Source organism: Mustela putorius, unplaced genomic scaffold (assembly GCF_011764305.1).
Source record: "Mustela putorius furo isolate JIRA1106 unplaced genomic scaffold, ASM1176430v1.1 tig00003972_pilon_pilon_pilon, whole genome shotgun sequence".
Taxonomy (NCBI): Eukaryota; Metazoa; Chordata; class Mammalia; order Carnivora; family Mustelidae; genus Mustela; species Mustela putorius.
In genome coordinates, this window is record NW_025422115.1 from 21,639,832 (window position 1) to 21,662,300 (window position 22,469).

The window sequence follows — 22,469 nt, forward strand, 5'->3', positions numbered from 1 at the left end:
CCTCACTCCTCCTGGGAACTGAGGCAGGGTGGGGGCGGTGCGGGGCGGTGAGGGGCGTGAACTGGCTGGAAAGGTGACTGGGGAGGATTTGAATCCAGATCAAACGACCACCGAGCCCAGAGCCCACGCTTTGCCCCTTTCTCCGCACCTGCCCAAGTCTGTAAAGAGCAGGCAGGAGTCTAACGATGAATTTAAAAAAAATTCATTTCAAAACTTGTTCGCTCAATTAAGTTGGATGCTTTTAAAGACAAATTTAATTATTTTGAGTTCAATAAAAGCCTTTTAATAAGATGAACATCATGATTTCAGGCCTCCACTTTCAGGCTTATCAGTCCCGGCGAGGTGGGGACCGAAAGGGAGGGAGGGAAGCGGGGGCGAGGGCAGGGAGGGAGAGGCGGGGCGAGCGGGCGCGCGCACCCGCACCCGGGACGGATATTTATTTTAAAAACCTATTCGCACATTTAAATCCATCATTTGTTCCAAATTATTTGCGGAGCTTATCATGTTTTGTTTTATTTTTAGAAGCCGTTCTTTTACTTCGGTACAACTGCACCAAGTGTTACAGGAAACGCGACGCCGAGCTGGCACGGCTCGCTGTGTGTTCTGTCTCCCCGGTTGGCGCTAGTCTTCCTCGCGGCGAACGCTCCGTCTATGCCTGCGGCGGAGACAGGAAGCCAGACACCCATGCTCAAGTAATTTCAACAAATATCAACTCAAAGCCGACTTGAAGTAGCCAAAAATGTCAGGGCTGCCTTCCCAGCCCGGTGCAAAGGGAGCCCGCAGGCTGTGCACGCTGCAGAGGCCCGGCTGGGCTCCGCGAGGGCCGCCTGCTTTCTGTACCCACGGCTTCACGGGGCCGGCGTGATGGCAGCTGCTGCCTCCAGCTGCCAGGCCCGAACCCCGTCTTCTGGCGAGTCCCCCTCACTTTCCTTTAGCGAATCGCCGCTCTCCCTTCTCGGTGCAGGTGGACTGCAGGGAGCCAGCCCCGCCTCCGAGTGCAGGGAGGGGCAAGTGACTGAAGCCTGGCCAATCAGAGCCCGGCTTTCCCCGCGGCTTCAGGGATTGGCTCACCGATAGGCACGTGACCCAGGCCAGGCCAATGGAATTCAATTCTGGGACTTTTGCTGGAAGGACGGGGAGCTAATTTCTTCCTACTTGGTTGAGGGCAGAGAGAAGGAAGCTGGAGAGACGTTGGGTGTCGGGAGAGGAGACTCTGTTTGAAAGGGAGGTCCGTGAGGGGCAGAGCAGCTTGGTGGTGGAGGCAGACGTCTTCGTGATGTCATGGTGGGCCCATCTGGACCTGGCAGCAGGTGGTCCAGCCCTGCTCTACCTGTTGCTTAGCAGTTGCAAGAGTCAATGATTCCCTCTTCTGCTAACGCCAGCCTCAGCTGGGCTTGGCTCACTTATTAGAGGAAGAAAGAGTGGATTCCAGGGCATGGCTCTGCGGGGCTGTGCGGCGGCGCTGCTGAGTCTCCTGCTGGCTTCTGCTCACGCAGGCACCTGGTTGGCTCTCTCCCCTCCCTTTCTGCCTGACATCTCTGGACTGGAAATCCAGCCTCCCCCCACCCTAACAGCACAGTTTCCCGCCCTTGCGGTATTGTGTTGTGATGCCAGTCTGCGAGTCTCTCTCCAAAACCAGAAGGTGGGCTTCTTGGGGTCAGAGGTTAGGCTTTGAGCAGTGCCCAGTGTGATGCTGTGCTTAAAAAAAAAAAAAAATAAAAATAAAAAATCAGATGAATGAGAGACGGGACCTCCTCAAACGCAAGGGCGACTTCAGTCAAGAACTTGACATGGTGCTGGGCACCTAGTAGGTGCTCAACAAATATTAGACATTCTGAGTTCTGCCTTCATTCTGGACTCATTCAGTTTTATCGGTTTGAGCTGAAGTCGAAGGTGTGGGGAGGGTCTCCTTTTCAACCCAAGACATCCTTCACAACTACCTCACAGGCGCTGCCATCAACCCTTTCTACAGATGAGGTGACTGAGGGCCAGCAAGGACAGTGACCGCTAAGGAGAGGCACTTGGGCTGTGGAACAACACCACGGTGTCCCACTGCCAGCACTGAAGAGTAGTCAGTTCTCTGGGTTTTTCTTCAATTTTCCTTTTCTTCTTTCCTTTCCTTTTCTTTCTATCTCTTCCTTTCTCTCTCTCTCTGAGATTTTCCCCCACCAGAGAGAGGGAACAAGTAAGATAGATGTGTGCCTCAAGGCCCTGACTGTAGGACTCTGTACATCAGAAGCTTGCGGAACTGTGATGAGGCCAAACACTGGGCATCCCTGGGGAATTAACTGTTTGGGCTGATTAAAAAAAAAAACAAAAACAAAAAACTTAACCACGTGTCAGATGGTTTTAAATATGAGTTAATGTAGGGGGCACTGTGGGTAGCCCACTCAGATCCCCTGGGACGCTTTTGGGTTCCTTTTCCCCCTGCCCCAGCATCCACGGGCATTACCAAGGGCCAGTACCTGGGAACATCCTCTGGGAACACCCCTGGGGCTTGTGACGCTCCCCCGCTGCTACATTCTGACACACACGAGCCAGGAACATGAGTCTGCTTCTCACCCAGAAGCACCTTACCCGCCAGAGGTCCCCACAGGTCCCTTTGGGATCTTTGCGAGCTGGCTGAGGTAAGGACTTTGCCTAAAGTCGTCCCTATCCTGCTTCGTTTTTCCTCTTCCCAATTCCCGTTTCCCCTGGGCACACCCTTGATGTATCCCTTTATACAAATTCATGCTTCAATGTTTACTTCTGTAAGCGATTCACCTTGGGCAGTTTCTTTCTTGCAGAACTTCTCAGAGTTTTTGGCATGCTATAGAGAATGATTTTTCCAAGAGGGAGGAAAAATAGGTAATGTCTTGCAAGATCTCTTAACCCTAATTAGTAAAAGGGGTGGGTTGATTTTAACCCCGTTTACTAGAACCACCTGCCTGAGCTAGTGTTTTCACTGGGCTCCCCGGATGCAGCCTGAACTGGGCCAAAGGTCTAGGGAATCGCTCAAGGCCCCCAGCAACTCATCAGGTTTCTTCCATCCCGCCAAATGGATCCCGGGAGCGTTGCTGAGAGCGGTGGGGGACAGGAGAAGTCAAGATGGCCAAAGAAGTAAAAAAGCCTCATTCCAAAGAATTGTAAAATTTATTGTATAAGTATTGCAGCTTTTCAGAATGTCATCATTGCCACTAATGATTATTGATACACAACAAGCGATTTCATCAGGCCTGTGGATTGGCATCCAAGTACAGAGTCTTATGCAGCAGCAACGTGGGCGCAGCACCCAGCGTGCCACGGAGAATTTACATGAGTTGAACTTGAACAGAACTTGGGAAACAGGGCTGCAAAGGAGAGCGGCTCCAACGCCAAGAACGCAACGTAAAAGCGTGCTGTCAGCACACCACCATGGAATCAGGCAGGCAAACGAGAACATGTCCTTCTGGGCTCTATAGATACAGCAAGATTTGAAGCAGTTTCCAGAAAAAACAAACAAACAAAACAAAACAAAACAAAAAGACAAAACAAACAAAACAAAAAACACTTTTATTTTTCCTTTTCACTGGGATGTTTTGTGGATCTGGAAGCTTTGTGTGCATGTAGAAAGCAATTTGTGAAACATACAATGCGCAGAGCCGAGGACAGGGCATGGACTCAGTTCTCGCCCTGCCCTTGTGTTTGCTAGACTTTGGGGGTGGGGGCGGGGGGGTTAGCTCTTTGCAAAGAACACTGGGCTTCAGGGCAGGGGTGGGACAGGGATGGCTCTCAGGGTCTGTGGAGACCTGGCCTTTGTCGGGGGAAAAGCTCTTCCTTGGGAGGAAACATGATTGACAAGCAGGGAAACGAGGAGTAGAGGAAGCCCAACCTGGTCCCCCTCCAACCAGCTACTGCCGAGGACCCCAAACTTTTTACTGGAAAAAGTTCTCCTCAGGAGTGCTCAAAGCGACATCTAGAGGAATGAGTGCAGCCGCAGCTCTGGGGTCCAGCAGAGAAACCGAGAGCTTAGCTCCAACAGTTGTTTCCAGAAACACACCCCACCGGTTTTCTTGGGATGCGCCCTGACTTCGACTAGCTGCTCTGCCATGAACCCCTGCCACTGGCATCTGCATGGCCTGGAGCCCAGGGGCGCCACAGCATTAAGCCCTGATTCCTGGGGTACATTCGGAGGGGCGTATTCTGCCCTCAAGCCAGCTGAGGTCAGGAAGCCACTCCCCCACCTCCTTCCGAACGCACCTCCAAGTGACAGGACTCAGAGTTTGGCTCAAGAGGACCTCGGGAACACTTGGGGCTGCCGCTGCCCGCACAACCGAGAGCCACTTCTGGGCTGACAACTCCCCTGGGAGTCAAACACAGTATTGGACGAGAGGGTGGAGGGCAGGAACAGGATGGCCCGACGGAGCCAGGCACATCCCCCGTGGAGAGCAGGCGGGGCGGGACACAAGAGGACAACGGGGACATTTGAGAAGCAGCAGCAACCCTTTGTTGACCTCGAGTGGGAAGGCCAGTCCCTGGGTGATCGGGTCACTGCCCAGGGATGCCCCCAACTGGTGGCAAGAGAGCCCTGCTTCCTCATTAAGGCACTAGGCAGACTCTTCACATAAAGGAAAGATACAGTTTTTAAAAAGTTTTTCTATAAATGTGTCCCTGTACCTTTTAGGACAAATTATACCGATTTCTCTGCACGACTTCTGAAAACAATCCCCTTTGAGAAGCCAAGTTTAGGCTGAAGACCCCCACGGAGAGGCAGGTTTCATTGTCAAAGTATAAGAACTTTCTGCCAAGCTGGTCAACAGACGCTCAGACTCTCCGTGTTTATCTGCTGGTCACCATGTTTCTGAAAATGTATATATAAATAGAGTTCAAAGGGTCAGAACTTCAAAAACGGTTCTCAGGGTTTTTAAGTCATAAAAAAGTTGCTTAAAAACAAGAGTTATTGCCCTTAAGCCTCCTCTGATGTTAGTCCGCTAGTTCGCAGTCTGCCAAAATGAAAAGACAGCTAGCTCTGTGCTGTCTTTCGAAAGGGGTTGGACGGGGTGCTGCTCTTCCATTTGGGGGGAGGGTCACCCCATGGACTGTGAACAAGTCCTCAGTGCGAGGAAGGGGCTGAAGCTCCAGCCACTGTCCCCGGTAGATCCCAAGCCCCAACCCCCCAATCCACCGTCCCGCCTGTCACCACCGCACACACACGTGTGCCGACTCACGCGTCCTCACCAGCACACCGTCACCAAGGGGTCCTGCCACACCGAAATCTACTCAGTAAAATCCTGGTATCTGCTAGAGAGGCTATGAAAACACAGATAGATAAACACAGCAAACGTGATTGTTTCCACGGGGAGAGGGGATGAAAATGCAGGAGAGCAGAAGGTCAAGAATTCTGCTTTGAAAACATAAAGCACAGGTTTGACTGTTTGCTTTCTGTTCACCCTTTTTCATGTCCCGGGAGAAATCCGGGCATGTTGCTTTCTCACCTCTGGTGTCCCGTTTGGTGGCCGTTGAGTGAGAATGGCTACGTAAAAAGAAAGACGGGGATGAGGTCAAGTTCCTAATACTTTGGGCCTTTCTGATGAGCCAGGGGCGGGGGGCGCTCCACCGACCTCAGCGGAAAAATCCTGGAGCCAACCCGATCACCCCAAAAAACTCCACGCAAAGCAGCCACCTGAGCCCCTCTTGGAGCTGGAGAGGGGCACCTTAGCCCCTTCCCGGGGTGGGGTGGAGGTGGGGCTTCATGCTGAAAGAAACAGGAAGAAAAACTAAATTCTTCAGTAAGTTTATTTTCATCTCAGGAAATGCAAAGCCACCACCTGGAATTTGGTGCCGAAGAGTCACTTCCCTATCTCATCTGCCATCCGAAGGCTGTTCTGGACCGGAGGGGGACATCAGGTCTCCTCCGATGGGGGAATGTATAACGAGGTAATAACCTATCGCTAGCCAGAAGCTTCCACGTCACAGGAAAGCGGCCCCCTCTGGAAGCTTCTCCAAACTCCGTGTAGAGCCCGCCCTCTGCCTGACGTAGACTGTGAAATTTTGACATTTCTCCCTTAAAAGTCTCGACAGACATGATAGAAGTTTCCATCAAACAAGCACTGACATATTTATATTAAAAAATAGTGCAAAAGCTCAACATTTATATAAATAACTCTAAACCCCTGCTTTGTACTTTTTTTTTCTTTACAAGGTAATACACGCTTTCTGAGTTGGCACTCCAAAATTGCCATTTTTTTCCTCTTCTAGTTCAGAAAACAACTTTTTTTTTTAATAGGCCTCTTCTAATACAAAAATACTCCTGCCCTCACAATACAGTTTCTTTTATTTTATATATATTTATATATATAATATTGCAGATCTTTAAACAAAGGTTTTGTGCAAATATGTCTTTAAAGTTAAGTGAAATCATCATAAACAAAAGAAAAGAAGCATTCACGCACGCAGCTCAACTAGAAACATAAAAGACTAGGGTAGATTTTGTGGGTTTTTTTTTTTTCTCTTTTGCCTTCAAGACACAGCTCAACGAAGAAACGTGGGTTTTTTGCAAGCTTTCTTAGCTTGTGCATTCAGACCAGACAGAACAGGTAAATATTTATACACAGAGGGGGGGGTGGGGAGGATGGTGACGCGCCGAACGTTGTGGTGCCGCCCAGTCCTCCTCTGTCTTCTCGTCTAAGAGGTGCGGAGTGTTTCGCCTTTTACCTCCTTCTGCCCCGGCCCCCCGGGACTCCTAGAGAGGGTGCCCTTTCTGTTTCTCCTTCTCTTGGCTCCAGGCAGCTGTGCTCTCCAGGGGAGCGATGTGCGCGTGGTGCAGCCGCGTTCCCTCCAGCAAGGAGGGCGACCCACTGCTCTGCTGGTGCTGGAAGGCAGGAGACCCAGGGTAATGCCCGATGACCTCGCTGTAGGTGGGGGGTGGCCCCTCCATGCGCCCGCCGCCCCCATAGCATGTGGCGCTGATGCCCGAGTTACTGCTGGGGGGGCAGGGGCCGCCCAACATGGCACTGTCCATCAGGTCGCTGTCGAAGATGGTTCTGTTCGGGGGTGCGCGCACCGACTCCCGGTTTAGCTCCAGCTGCTGCTCGGGGTCCCGCAACTGGAGGGTGCAGGGGCCCTGGTAGGGCGGGGGCTCCTCCCCATCCGACAGAGAGATGGTGGGTGGCAGGTCGATCTCGTGCTGCAGGTAGGGGTACGTGGGCTGGAAGCGGTGGAAGCGGTCCCGCTGGGTGAAGGGGGGCACGGCCAGACGGTCAGTGGGCCTTGGAGGGGCATAGACCTGCGGCTGGAGGGGGCAGAGCAGAGTGAGGGCCCCACAGAAGCAGGACCCGAGGCGGGGGTGGGGTGGGGGTGGAGGTGGGGTTTCGGGCCGCCGGACTCTCTGCTCTCTGCGGGAGGGAGAATCGGCAGCAGTGGGCTCCGCCAAGCGGGGAGTCCAGCCCTGGCTTGCCGCTAGGGAGCCCCGGCTAGGAACACCACCGCTGAGCTGAAACTGGGGCAACTTTTGCCCTCCGCGTTGCAGACACCCCGGGCGGCTCCCTGGGGGCAGGGCGCAGGTAACATCCTCCTGCAAAGGATCCCAGCAGCCAAGGACAGTTCTTCAGAGAAGGGCATAGGTGTGAGCCCAGCAGCCACAGGAGGCACCTCTGGCTTGGAAAGGGGACCCCGGGGGCAGATGGCCTCAGGCATCCACTACAGCACCTACACTACAGCAGGGAGGGGACCGGAGGCGGCGCAGGATCTCACCTCTGGGATTCCGTTGCCCGACACTGTGCTCTCTGAGGGCCAGAGGCATCCTTCCTGTGTGGAGAGGAGAGGAGCAGGGTTAGTGGGAGGAACAGAGGAAGGCGCCAAAGGGTTAACTGGCTTTGACCCTGAGGTCTTCTGTTTGCCATCGGAGCTGGCAGCCAACCACTACTTTCCATCCCCACCTGTCCAACCGTCCACCCTGGCCTGGTCCCCCACCATGTCTCAGACAGGACCACAACGGCCGCACTGTTCTCCACACTGTCCCCTGAAAATTCAGCCCCCCACCCACACTTTCCAGAACAGACGTTTGATTTGTGGGCCCCTCCTCAAAACCCTCCAGGAGCTCCCTCTGCACCTTCAAGTGGGTCCACATGAGCTCGTGAAGTGGCTGATGAGGAAGCCTGGCGTGATCTAGCCCTCCTGTAACCTGGCCCACGGGCTCACGGTGCGACCCTGGCAAGTTACTTAACTTCCAGAACTTTCTCAAGGTAGAATATGCCTGGAGTGCACGTAGCACTCTGTGAGTTTATGGAAGTGCTGGGGGCCATGCGGACATGCTCTCCAGCTCCCTGCTATGCACGCCCCCGAGGGCCTTCGCACCGGCCACCCTGCTGCCCGGCCAGCCCCGCAGACTTCCCCTGACACGACTGTTTAAAGCGCCCTCCCCCAGTAACAACCCCGCCGTGGGCTAACTTCCTTCCCAGCAGCTCTCCTATCTGTAATCAACTTGTCTCTGTATTTATTTCTCTCTTTTCAGTCCCCACCTGTGTATCAGGAGTCCTGTTCACAGGTGAAGAAATATGGACAAAGCTGGTTAATGAGACAAGCCAAGTGCCCTCACGTGCCTGCTCTGCCCCCAAATGACTCCATCCATCAGCCAAGATGGAATGCGTCAGGACCGCTGCGCCAGGCCTCGTGAAGCTTGCTACACGGGCTCGGGGTGGGGGACATGCTGGCACACCACGTGGATTTCAGGCCTTGGGGAGAGCCCCAAGGGTCAGGGAAGAAGGACCCCCAAGCCAGGATTAGTTTGTCTGACAGGGAAGCCCAGACAGTTATGTGGTGACAGATCGCCCTGGTCCCAGGGGGGTGGGGGGGGATGTCTTCTTTAAATTTCACAGCTTTCCACAGATGTTAACAGATACGTTAACATCCTCTAAGTACGTCCTCTAAGTACGCAATTTGGCTAAGTTTTGGCATGGGTCTACACCAGAGATCCATCGCTCCAATCAAAATAACGTATCACCCTAAAAATTTCCTTGGGGGCCTGTTTTCTTGAGAGTTCCCAGGTAAGACATTCTCACCTACAGTGTGGGGCCCAAAGGTGAATGAGGGGTGTGTGGGGCGCACGGGTTGCCCAGAGAACGGCAGTTACCTAAACGGCCACTGGGGGGCTCTGGGGCTCTCAGTGCTGTCCAGCCAGTAAAGCATGCAGGAGTCTAGTCCGTTCCAGTGCTAGGACGTAGCAAGCAGACATGCAACCTCGCTGCTCAGGTGCTCATCGAAGGCCCTTCATTACTGGTATTAGTAATGTTTCAATCGCTGCCCTGGTGCCGGACACTGCACTAAGCACTCTTTAAAGCACCATCTCATTTCTCCCAAGAAACCCCCAAGGCAGGCTGAGGTCGGTTGGCTGAGAGCTGAATGGGCCCAGCCAGTAAGAGGCAGTGCTGGGATTCAAACCCTCACCTGCCTGCCTCCTGACCCACTCGGGCTCAGGCTGGTCCTGGCAGGCTCCCGTAGCCCCCAGTCGGGCCACTGGCACAGTCCATGTGTGGACCAGGAAGCAGATGGGGCCATCCGCCTGCTCCTCAGCAGGGTCAGGAGCCCTGGGGTGGGACGCACGCAGCCAAGGCCAGCTTGGACGGACTGTGACCCAGATACACTCCTGCCCACGAGTCCCTCTGTCCCAGGGTCTGCGTGATGTGGCCAAGAACCCCTTCCCACCACAGCCCCCACTCCCAGCCCTAACAGAGCAGCTATCTACCTGGCACACAGGAGGCTTAAGAAAACACCAATGGAGGCCCAAGGAGCCCCACTGTAGAGCTCTGAACCATCCACCAGCCTCATCACACTTCCTCCTCCAGGGAGCCCTCCAGGAACCACCCACTGCCGCCCTGCCTCCCAGACTCTCATGGTGTCTCAGCTCCTGCATGGGCCTGGCCCGCTGTATAGTAATCCAATGTCCAGCTGGCTGCCCGCGACCCGATTTAGAAGCCTTGTGTGCACAGAAGCCATGTGGGAAGCGGGAGACCCATGCCAGGGCTATTTGGGGACAAAGAGAACAGAGGGTTACCCCATCCAAGGCCCTGACTCAGCCTCCAGTCCGAATCCATCCCTGCCCCACGCTGAGCAGGCCCCACACACGAACTGTCTTCCCAGAGCGCTACTGGTGAAGCGGTCATTGCTGCTCAAGATGCATAAGCTTTGGGGGAATAATTAAAGCTGCGAAGGTGAGGAGAAGGTGAGGAAATCACCTTTCATGTTTGAAAGCAAAGCTCAGGGACCCCGGAGCAGCTCAGAGACTTCCTGGGTGGGGCTTGGCGGCACCTGGGTACCTGCTTCCCTGTGTCCAGGTGAAACGGGGCATTCCCCTCCCCCACCAACCCCAGGACAAGCCCCTTTGGGCCCAGCTTCTGCGCCACCGTGGTGGCAAGATCACCGTTACACAGTCGAGTGTGGCCTCCCCCGGCACAGCATCGGGTGGGGGAGTGACATTCTAGGCCCAATGGCGTACCTGCACCCGAGCCTCAGTCTCTGACAGATGAAAAAATGGGGACACCCTGAAAAGGAACCGAAGCAGGACAGTCATGCTGGGGACAGGAGGGCCCCAGGTCTGGGTCTCTGTGGGAGGTCACAGGGCCCTGAGACTCCTCTGATGCACCCTGTCTGGCAGGGGGTCCCCAAGGGAGCTGCCACACTTACTTCAGGCCTAATGAGGCTCCGTGTTTACCCAGCCGGGCATCCCCACGGGCCCCTGCAGGTGGCTGGGTAGGTGGGGGAGGGGACTCTCCTTTGGCTCCAGGTGTCCGGGAACCAGGGCTGGAACCGGAACCCCCGTCTGGGCAGCAGGTGCCGCTCCCAAGACTGTCTCCCCGGCCCGGCGGCAGGCAGGATCCCTCGCACTGGAACTTGTGCCATCCCCCCAGTCCTCCGGGCGAGCACTGTCCTCCCTGTGACCACACACCTGGGGGAGGCCGCAGAAAGTCTAAGTGCACCCGTCTGAAGGGCTGAGGCTCGGGGTGGGGCGCAGGAGGCCCACCCTGGGTGTGCGCCACCCAGCGAGATCTTATTGGCTCCCAATATCCCCCTTGCGCTAGCATCTGAGGCAGAACGGAGCGGCCCAGGCTGTGCACGCTGCTGCTCACAAGCTGCCGGGCTTCGGGCAGACGTGCCCACCTGTCTGGGCCCCGGTCTCCCCGCCACAGGGTGGGGTTTCCGGGCTGCTGGGAGCCGGGAGGCCCCGGGTGCGTGCGGGAACAGCAGGTGGTGCCCTCACTCGGGCAACAGCCACCGCCAACAAACACAGGTGAGCCCTGGCCTTGGGAGTGACAGATTCCTTCAGAGAAGCGGCACCAAGTGCCCTCCATGTCCCCATCGGGGAGAGGGGGACAAGCAGAAGCTCCGGGCCTGATGCACCACAGCCGCAGCCTGCTGCAGGCAGAGATGCCCGAGCCTCCTGAGGTCCCGGTTCAGGCCCAGACTCTGAGCCCCGCCACCTGTCCCCACAGGCTGGGAGATGGGGTCGGGCCCACAGCCCCAGCCCCCCATGTGCCACCTTCTTCTCTCTGCAAGTCCCAGCCTGCCCTTCTGACAGCCCCCTGCTGCCAGCTGGGGAATCACGCATCGCCTGTGTGGGGGCAGAAAGCCCTTGGGGGTCAACTCTGCACCTGCACCGGCCCACCTGCTGAATGATGGGGGGAGGTGGGGCACAGGTCAGCCCCAAGGGCACAGGGTGTGAGGGGCCCCGGCACTCCCAGCGGCAGAAAGCCAAGTTCCCACCCGGCCGGGCCTCTACTTTGTGCTCTCGAGGTGATAACTCTGGGGCTTCCAGGATGCCCAATGAAGCTCGAAATTCTGGTAACACGTCAAAATGCAGGATTACGTTGAAAGGTCCCCTTTCCAGCACAGCGCCTGTCCTCCCCTGCCTGCACCCAACCACCATCACTTCCTCCTTCGGAGCTCGGCCTGAGGGGCTCATCCTGGCCAAACACGCACTCTGGCATTCTTGGGGACAGTCACTTTGGTTCCCTTCAGAACCCTCGATATTGTCTGCTTCTGTCTGTCTGGATCTGGCCCTAGGTGGCTTGGTCACAGCCTTTCCTGCCAGCGTCTGCGAGACTTCTAGGCCCTCTGCTCTGTAAGCATCTGTCCAGTGATACACGAATGGACGGGCAGGTGCTGGACGGACGGCCAAGTGACTGAGTGAAGGGAAGTGCCTGCCCGCGGCCAGCAGTGCCCGGTCGCTGACTCCGTGCTAAGCCCCGAGTCACCCAGCGAGTGACAGAGTCGTCCGTCTCTCTCACAGTGAATGGCAACGGATGCCCCACTTCACGGACTGGGGACTGGTCCGAGGGCACACGGCCGGGCCCAGTGGAGCTAGGAAGGAAGGGAAGGTTGCATCGAAACACCGTGAGCCCCCTGCCCAGATGCCTGCAGGGTGTGGAAGGGAAGGGCCGAGGCTGCAGGGCTGTGGGCTGATGTCCCACAGCGCCCGGACCCCGAACGGCCTTGTCCATCATCTGCCCAGCAGCTTCCCCTGCAGCCGCCAATGGCCGTTCTGCTGTTCCCGCGAGCACCCCGACCCGGGACCCAGGATCCCGGGGCACTGCCTGAGGGGCATCCCGCTGGCCCTGGGAGCTCAGGGTGCGGACGGGAGGGGCCGGGCACTTACCGACGAGAGGGCATCTTCTCTTCTCCGGCCCTGGCTGTGGCGGCCAATGAAGGAGCGCGCAGACAGCTTGTAGTGGCTCAGCAAGCATGTGATCACCACGACCATCACCATCACCACCACCACGATGATGGTGATCTCCACGAACTCCAGCTCTGCTGCAAGACGGGGGGACACGTGAGCCTCGGGGGACCCCAACGCGGCCACCGGCGCAGGGCCCAGCCCTTCAGAACGTTCACTCATCCCAACACGCACACCCCAACACTCCCAACACCCACACGGACACACGCACACCCCAACACTCCCAACACCCACACGGACACACGCACACCCAAACTCTCATACACGGACACGCACACATCGAATCACATACACACCCCAACACCCGTCTAACACCCACACATGGACACACACACACACACACACCCCCTCACACTCACAAACGGACACAAGCACACCCCAACACACATGGACACTGAACCACAAACACACACCAACACACACCCCCAACACACACACACACCCCAACACTCACACACCTGAACACTATCTCACACACAGCTTCAAACATACACACCAAATCACATACACACACCCCAACACATGCACACCCCAGCACTCACACACACACACCAACACTCACACACACACCCCCACACCCCAACACTCACACACACCTTCCCCAAAATACATATAAACAGATAACCCACCCACACACACCCCACACACACCCACACACATACACATTTATCACACACACCCCACACTCACAACAGGACAGGACCGTGTGCAGACGCCCCCAGCCCCCCAGCTCTCCAGAGAGACGCTTCAGAAAAACTACGTCCTGGGGCTGCATATGCTGCCAGTCTCCTTTCTTTTTCTCTTTTCTTCCCCCCCCCCCCTTTTTTGGTGTTGTTTTGTTTTTTCCCCTCGAAGGCGGAAAAACCCTCAAGTGCTGGAAAAGGAAGAAGGTTATTTTGATCCTGCCAGAGCCGGGGCGGTTTCTGCTGACTCGTGCGGGTCCATGTCGAGGCGGCTCAGCAGCTGGCCGCGGTCGGAGCCAGCAGAGCCCCCCAGCAGCGGGCGCGACGCCAATCACCCGGTCCCGCCTCGGATCTGGGTGGTGACACGACACACAGGGCAGCAGCCAGCAGTGCCAGGACCAAGCCCTGCCAGCCTCCCCCAGGCCACGGTGGGCAGCTGCCCACCGGGGCACAATCCCCCCACACCCATGGCTAACAAGCAATTAGCTGACGGCTCCCCAGGGCATAGGTTCAAGCTCAGGGCCACTGACTCAGCTCTTCCTCCTCCAAGACAGGCGAACTGCAGCTGGGGGGGTTGAGGCGGGTGGGGGAGGGGGAGCCGGGGCAGGTGGCGGAGGGAGGAGTGGGGGCAGGCAGCAGGGGGGTGGGGGAGTCGGGCTAGTGGCGGGTGCAGGAGTGGAAAGCAACAGGCAGCATGAGGTACAGCTGTGTCAAGGGCTCTGGCCGCTCTGCTGGACCTACCCAAACTCCAGCCCTGCGAGGGCCAGACCCTCCTGCTTCAGTTTCCCTGCGGCTTCCGGCCGGAGAAGCAATGCGTCCTATGTGGGAACGTTACTGTTCTCCACACAGAAGCCCCCACCCCAACATCCTTTCCAAAGCCCTGGCCACCCCCTTCCTCCCACGAAGGTCCCCAGGGCACCACCTTCTCAAGCCACATTCTGTGTTGGCCCAGCTGCACCAGTGTTTGCCTGTCCACTGCTCACACCCTTGCTATCATCGAGCTGCGTGAGTCTGCCCACCAGGGGACACGTGGCAATTTCTCGGCACACTGGCGACTGTCACACCGGGCGCTCCAGGCATCTGGTGGCCAGGACCTCCTGCCGTGCCCAGGGTACCTCATGACGAAGAACGACGGGTCCACGCTGCAGCGTTGAGAATCCCTGTCCAGGGCTGCGTGTGCGTCTGGGACATTTCCATCATCCTATCTCATAGGCAAGGACAGCAGGGTCCAGAGATCCAGTGACAGACTCTCAGCCCAAGGGTCCTAAGCTGCTGGCTCCTCCCACGCAACCGTCCACTGGACGACCTCTGTGCGCCCAGGAATTCGACCTGGAGCCTGGGCCTTGTCTCTGGTTCCCAGGTGGGACCTCGTCCCCTCTTGCTCTGGAGAGCCCCGGAGGGAGGGCGACCTGGCCAGGGACTCTGGGGAGACAGATCCTGGGAGCTGAGAAGGCTGAGGCCCTGCCCGGGAGCAGATCGGGCAGGCCTGGATGGAACCACTGGAGGGACACCCTCACTTTCCTGCAGGAGGGCGGGCAGGCCCTCGGACCCAGCAACGGCGGCCATACCCCCTGCCTCCCCAAGACAGGCTGGTCCGGCGCCTGGGCAGTCTGGTCTGGCTCCCTAGGGCAGGGCCCTGTCTGTTAGGGCCCTGGATAAAGCTGTCCATTCAGGGGACACACAGGCCTGCTTTGTGCAACCCCCACGCCCTCCCTCCTCAGAGGGGCCGACGAGGCCCCTCCCTCAGCCCCATGCACTCTTCACCCCGGCCAGGATCAGGGTGGTGGGTTCCCCTCTGCCTCCTCCCCCTGCTGTCTCCAAGGACCTGTCCGCACCAGCCTGGACAGGGGAGGTGTGCGGCCGGCTGTCCTTGTCCTAACCCCAGGCCCCGGCCCTTCCCATGGAGAGACAGCTGAGGCAGCCGGATGGCAAAGGGGCAGCGGGTGAGGCCCGGGCATGCCCGTGGGGGTGGACAAGCCCTCCACAGCTCTCCTGACCCCACCAGCCCAGGCCAAAAGGGCAGGAGAACACATTCCTGGATTCCTGGGAGAGAATCACCCCCAGAAAGGAGCACAACACTCCTAAAACCATGAATGTGACGACGCCGGGCCCTGGGCCACAAACCCCCGGAAACGCACAAGGCTGAAGGGCAGGAAAACTCAGAAAAAGAGAAGCCATGACTGATTTCTAGGCTACATTCTGGAAGCCAAAGGCCTGGGTGTAGGCCCAGAAGAGGAGGGGGACCCCGAGGGCCCCTAAGCCCTGCCCCAGCTGCATCAAGCGTCCTGGGCCCACCGGGCGCCAGCCTGGACCTCACCACCCGGCCCATCCCAGCTTCCCCAGGTCAAAGGAGGCTACGGGCCCCGGGTGGCTGTGTGTAGATGAGATGCTTGGCACTCAGCACTCCCTCCGTGACTGTGATTAATGGGGGGTTCCTATCATCCCTGGACAGCAAAACAAGGGAAGCCCAAACCTATAAGCCCACACAGAGAGCGCTAAGCAGGGCTGGGCCGGATCTTCCAGGCCCAGCCCATCCCCAGACCCAGCGGCATGGGTGGGTAGGGGGCACGGAAGGGTCCAGAGGAGGCCCCCAGCCAGCAGCTGGTTCACACAACCCGTAAGGCAGGGCACACCTCTGGGCTGGCTGTGTTGGCCCTGGCCGTGGGGTGAGGGGATCTGGTCCCGCTGACAGCACCTCCGTGCACTTCCCCTCAGGGTGCTTCTTCCAGGAGACACCACCTTTGGGGGGACACAACCCGCTTCTCTAGCAAAGGCGCCAGGAAAGCACCTGTTGGAGAGGAGGCCCACTGCGGGCCATGTGTGCCCCCAACCCCGCCATCACCCCCCCACCAAGGACACAGAGCTGCGGGTGGCGGCTGCCTCCTTTCTACCGGCTTGTGCTGTCTGCCGGGCCCCGCTGGGCAGCTCAGGCTCCTGCACCTGTCCCCCGTCCAGGCGGGCACCCCGAACCAAGCCTCCGCCTCCTCTCCCTAGGCAGGCGCGACTCGTGGAAACCCCAGGCACGGAACAGGTCGGTGCCGCAGGCAAGCCGGCTGCGTGCGGCCACACCTCCCGATATCTCCAGAACCAGGAACGGTCTATGAAGCTCCCGCGCCCCCGGGCCGTTAACTGGCAACACATTCAGGAGTTTGGTTTTGTTTTCTTTTCTTTTTTAGAAGAGTTTGAAAGCCCTAGGCAGGCTGAAGCCTGCAGGGCAGTGGCCTGGGGATTTCCAGCCACTCAGGAGCCCGAGGGACTCGCTGCTAGGGACTCGGCTGCTAAGGGCAGACAGGGGGCCACGCGGACGACGCCTCAGCTCCTTCAGTCTGACAGACGTCCCCTCTACCTGCACACAGACCAGAGGCCCAGCGCCGAGCTCAGAGGGGTGGCTCCTCCCACTGCCCGCCCCCCTCCCTGGCTTTCGAGTCTCTTGTAACCTCAGGAGTCACGCCCAAAGCCAGGTCACAGACAGAGGAGGGCGGAGCAAGAGGGGGCGAACGGGCTGGTCAAGAGCCCCACCTCAGCACAGTCCCTGGAGCCTTACTATGATCCCAATGGTGAAGACTGCCACATGGACCCGCCTCCCCACATGGACGAGTAGATGGAGACGCAGGGCAGAAGGATGCCCAGACCTAGGAGAGCCGAGATGGGCCTTCAACCCCGAGCCTCCGTGGCCATCTCATTCTACTAAATTCCTGCAGCTCTCCCAAAGCATTCCTCAGTTTCCCCTCCGCACACCCCGAGCACCTGCCAGCTCCCCGAGTGATCCTGGATATGCGGACCTCCGAGAGCCCCAGGGACGACCCGCCATCGGGGAGATGCAGTCAACTTAAGAGCTCCGAAGGGACAGGACACAGCGGGCTCCTGTCCCCATGTCACAACCGCTGACACCCCTCAAACAGGCCGATGCGCTAGAGATGCTGAGGTTTGCCCGGCCGACTGCCCGGCCAGGTGCACCCGACTGGCCTCTGCCGCAGGGTGGGGGTTGGAAGCGAGGTCAGTCCAATATGGTCACCCCAGGGGACAGCCAGACACTAGGCCACGAGGGGCTCAGGAGCACCTGCTCTGCTCCCGCTCCAAGGGCCTGGCCGCCAACAGGAGCCGTTGGGAAAGAAACACATTTCCCTCATCGTGTTCTGGGCATCAGGCCTGCTTGCTATGGGGAGGGCATGGAGAGCGGCTCTGCCATTTTTCTTTCTAATCTCCCCCTTGGGGTGGGTGATAGACGCGGCAGGCTCTCGGGGGTGGCCAAGCCCATCTTCTGCATGCAAAGTAAGGTCACTCTAATTTAATTTAGCGTCTTCTTTCCTGGTGAATAATTTCAAATTAACAGGCTCGTCTGCCTCCTCCGAGTAGCCCGACCCTCCCTTTTGTCTTCTCCTCCAGAGACAGACGCAGTCACTTTGAGATGTCCGCATGCCCATCTCAGGTCCTCTTCCAGCCCGCCTGACCCCGGACGGAGGCGGCGTGCAACCAGTGCCCCCTCCATGCGCCCATGGGCATCACCTTGGTGAAGCCTCACCATCCTTCTGTGAAGCAGATACAAACACGCTCACCCTCCACACCTGCTCTACGGACCACAAGAAGGAGGCGGACACAGGAGATGGCTGGCCAGAGGCCACACAACCCACAGCCCCAGGACCGCACTCCCAGGCCGTGCCTTCACGGCTCCGTTCAGCCAGCGGCCCCACACCCCGCGGTGCCGAGCCCGACCTTCAGCTCAGCAACACCCCGGATCCGGCAAAGGGCTCATGTGGAATGGATCCGGTTGCCAGGCAGGGGCGGGACAGCTCATAGCATCACCCACCAAGCGGTCCACGCGGCCAGTACCTGCGGCAGGTGGTACCCACCTCACCCACCCCCCTTTCCCTCCCTAAAGTGGAGGAAAATCACAGAACAGTCAGGAAGGTCACGCCAGGCACTCAGGGGAGCTCTGGGCACTTCTCATGGCACCGAGCACAGACCCTAACAGCTCCCATCTCTTCCACTGCTATAGGATCGCCAAGTGCCAGCCAGGAAGGGGACTTCCTCTCTCAATTCCCACAACAGCCCCCCGGGGCTGCAGCACCTGCCCTGCCGAAACCGAGGGGGAGAAGGGCCCCGAATCCTCGCCGCGCCCGGTTCTCCTTTTCCCTGAGCTGGAGCGCCGGCCACCGGGGAAGCCAGGATGCTCTCTCAGAATATGGCCTTTAAATTAAAATCCAATTAAAATTAAATAAAACTGTGGCTTAAGAAGGAAGCCTATTATATTTAAAACAGTTATCAAACTCTCCACCAGACTGGCGATACGGCGAGAGCATACGGAATTATTTTTGTGACGCGGGGACAGTATGGCATTAAGCAGGACCTGGTAGATTTCAGTTGATAGGACATCCGTGGTTTCCACCGGTGACCACGTGGCAGGGGCCGCCGAGGCCTCTGTGGTTTAGAGCCTGTGCTCCTAACCCGGTTACTTAAGGTAAAGATAAATTCTTTCGCAACCAAGTTTATGGCCCTGTGTTCTCGGTGGACAGAGCCTTGACCGGGACAAAGCCCAGGAGCCCAGGACACTTCCTGGCAGATGGGGTGCAGAACTGGATGAAAACATGCTATTTGTACACACAGCACTGCAGGAGAACACGCTCCCCACCCCTTCCCCATCCCTCGCCCCCCGCACAGGTACCAGTAAGCGAGTGTGACTGTCACCAAGTTTTCGATTGATTAATCATCGGAGTAGCAGTTGGGAGCTGGACCTCAGCCCACCTGGCTCCCGCCAGCCCACAGGAGGTTTCCAGACTAGACGACCCCCTGCCACCCCCTCCCCACCCCCCTCATGTCTGCTCCCAGTGGAGGGGACCCAGTTTGCTTCCTGGTTAACAAGCAGCTGGTGCAGGCGGCCCTGTCTGGCCTCGCGGCCGCACACCAAGGAATTAGGAATTGGCACTGTCTGAAATTTATGAAAATCTAATCTTGTTAGACCTGCCTGGATGAGACCCACTGGGGCGGGCTTCATTGTCATTCAGCAGAGCCCTGGCCTGCCTGGGGTTCCAGCCACATCATTACTGCCCCCCTCCCCCAACGACCCCCCCTGCATTTGAATAAGGACCCAGCTCCCTCCCCACCTAGAATGTCAAATAAAATTGAACCAGACGTCCAAGGAATAACTTTCTGATCACTCCTGGTGCCATTTCAAACACCCCCCAATGGCACATTTGTTTCTTAAGGTAAGACTGTTTATGGGGGGGGGGGAATGAATCTTTCTTTTGAGGTTTGAGAGGTGGGCAGCAAATCTAGGGCAGTATTCTCGTTTTTAAAAACAGACCGAACCGCTTCCTAAGTGCTTCCTCTGCGCCAAGCGTGCAGTCGGGCGTCTGGCACCCGTTAGCCCAACGCGTAGCCTTGTGATGCTGTCTGGTGCTGTCTGGTGGCCTCAAGGAAAAGTCACACGCTGGCTAGTGCGGGCAAACGGGCTGGGGCTCCCTGCACGCCCGGTCATGATAAAATCCCAGAAGACTGGTTACGAGCGTGTCTGACCCAACGACTCCTGGGTTCGAATCCCAGGCTTGCCATTTACCGTGACTCCAGGCAAATCACTCAATGTCCTCATCTGGGAGAAAAACAGAGGGACCACCTCGGCCCTTCTTCCCATGGCCGTGGCAAGACCTCCACCCGCTGACCTGGAGCCAATGATTCCAGGAGGGAACCCGTCGAACCAAGGCCTGCGGGCCCTGGGGAACGCCCGCCCCCACTCCTCGCGCACTCCGGGCTGGGGCTGTCTGATTCCACTGTGGCTGGCGAAGGCTCACCAACGTGGGTCGCCCCGGCTAGCGCTATAGTTCATGGACGGCAAAAATGGGGAGCACGGATGTAGAGGGAAACCGACAAGCTCTCAGAACTTTCAAGCGTGAACGCTCGACCTGGTGTATCAACTCTGAGCCCTCTCCTCCACATCCATTTTTCCTGGGACTCTCCCTCATTCTCACAGTGCTCTAACCGCACGGTCAATAAAACCAGCAAGCACGGCCCCACCTCAGGGCCTTTGCATGTGCCCTTACTGTTACCTGGGAAAGATCACTTTCCCCCATGCACACACTTGCTCCTTCCTTACCTTCCAGCCTCTGCTGCTATGTCCTTTCCTGTGGGAGTATCCCCGGGCACCCTGTCTGGAACAGGACTCTGCCGAAGCCCTAAGACCCAGGACCCTATGCCCTGTGCCTGCTTTCCTTTTCATCAGAACATTACTCTGCCATGCTATTTGTGATCTAACCACTTCCTTTCAGCCTCTCCCTACTAGGTCTCTCTCACCCAAGACGACAGCTTACGCCCTGTCCCCAGTACCTAGAACCTTCCCATGATACGGTATACAAGAAATATGCTGAATAAATGATCACATTTGTTCTCGTGGGCACAGGTGAGTGTCCAGACAGCCATTGCAGGTTTGCACAGAAGGGCAAAAATCACCAAGAACCGCTTACATGTCCTCCCAAGGGGCCGACACAACGCCAGGAAGCCACAGCCCCAGATCTGTGGACACTGGCACCAAAGACGGCCAGATGAAAGAGAAGCCACTAGATAGGATGAGTCTGTTTTTGTTTGAAAGAGAGCAAACATATATATTTTAAAATAAAGTGAAACTTAGGACACATATGTATGTCTGTGGGCGACAGCTGTGTCTGCCCAGACCGGGGACCAGCAGGACACCTGCAGAACAAGATGGCCAGGCATGGCTGCCCTGCGGAGGACCCACAGAGGGGGCGAGAGGGAGTCTAGGGCAGAGTCCTGGATGCCCATCCTGAGACACACTTGGCCAGAGGGCAGCCAGACAAGTGAGAATCAGTGGGAGACCATGGTGTGCTCTGGAGCCCGGCAGTGGGGTGGGGGTGGGGAGCAGGGGCACATGCCCAGCAGGGAAGTGTTGTGTGCAGATGTGCATGTGACCAGGGAGGAAGAGGGAGAGTCCGCCAGGTGATGGAAGGCTGAAGTGGCCTCCAGGACCAGGGAAAGGTGTGAGCCTGGTCCACCTCCCTTGTCCTCGGCAATACACATGTCAAAAGCACACCCTTGTCCCTGCAGTGGCCGCGAATCCACCCACATATCCTGCTGGGGGGAGGTCTCCTCTTAACTGGCATGGGATCCTGTCCTAGCTGCAGAAGGATCACTCAGGCCAGGGGGAACAGTGCCCCTTGCCCCAAGGTCACCCTCTGGGGGTGGCCTCAGACAGGCTGCAGCTGCCCAATGGGGGGGCCCAGGGCTAAGAGCACACGTGAAAACCCCAGGGACAGCAAAGCCTCCTGACCCCCGGCTCCTTCACTCAGTAAAGACAAAGCCGTGCCTTTTATCTTTCTTCGCTATTATCCAAATGGAGAGAACTAATGAGATTTTTTTTCTATTGTCACTGACATCGAACATCTTTAAACACCCACTGTCAGCAAAATATCAATCACCGTTCGAGAGTTATTGGCAGAATGGAGTGAATTCACGGAGAGAAAACGGTTTCTGCCGTTGGACATGTTGGAGTGCCACGGAAAGTTATTTAGAATAAATCAAACGCGTTCTGTTAATTGAAGAGAACAGGGAGCAAGTGGGGAATGGGTCGCACGGGTGAGTGAGTCTGTCTGCCGGCGGTAGTGCTGGTGGCCACAGTCCTCTTGGAGGACGCATGCTACCCTGCAACCCCGCAAGCTCAACTTCCAGGACTGCATCCAACGGAAACAGGCACAGAAGGCCGGAGAGCAAGTATGTACGAGGATACCTCTGCAGGGTTTTGTTTTGTTTTTTTCTTTTTAAAAAGCAAACAATCAGAGACCAAACAAACCTTGGGACTTCACATTATGGGACCGAACGGGGCCATTCAAAATACACATAAATCTACCATCGTGTTTCTCAACCTTGGCATGACTGACGTCTTGAGCTGGACACTGTTTGCGGTGGCGGTCGTCCTGGGCCTCAGGGGGTGTTAGCAGCACCCTCTCCCCACTGGAGGCAAGTAACACCATCACCCCTAAGTTGTGGCAACTAAAAATGCCTCCAGACATCACCCAACGTCCCCTGGGAGGTGGGGGCAGGGGCAGAAAATGGGTGGAAAACCACTGATCTAAGTTTGATGCTGGAAGGATGTTTGC

The 22,469-nt window shown here is 57.2% G+C and overlaps 1 protein-coding gene across 3 annotated transcripts in view; it reads right to left on the reverse strand.

Moving 5' to 3' along the window:
- Positions 1-3,113: 3,113 nt before the first annotated feature.
- The window catches only part of PMEPA1 (prostate transmembrane protein, androgen induced 1), a 54,050-nt gene continuing 34,694 nt past the window's right edge, over positions 3,114-22,469 (reverse strand). Inside the window, exons 1-4 of one of the 3 annotated variants that reach the window (XM_004759915.3) lie at positions 13,376-13,479; positions 12,608-12,762; positions 7,711-7,764; positions 3,114-7,249 (exon numbers count right to left, since the gene is read on the reverse strand). In XM_004759915.3, the coding sequence (XP_004759972.1) occupies positions 6,701-7,249; positions 7,711-7,764; positions 12,608-12,762; positions 13,376-13,460 (843 nt within the window). In that variant the 5' untranslated portion in view covers positions 13,461-13,479 and the 3' untranslated portion in view covers positions 3,114-6,700. Of the gene's footprint in view, positions 7,250-7,710; positions 7,765-12,607; positions 12,763-13,375; positions 13,480-22,469 lie in introns of those variants that run through there. The other 2 variants (XM_045070504.1, XM_045070503.1) reach the window with 2 other exon arrangements.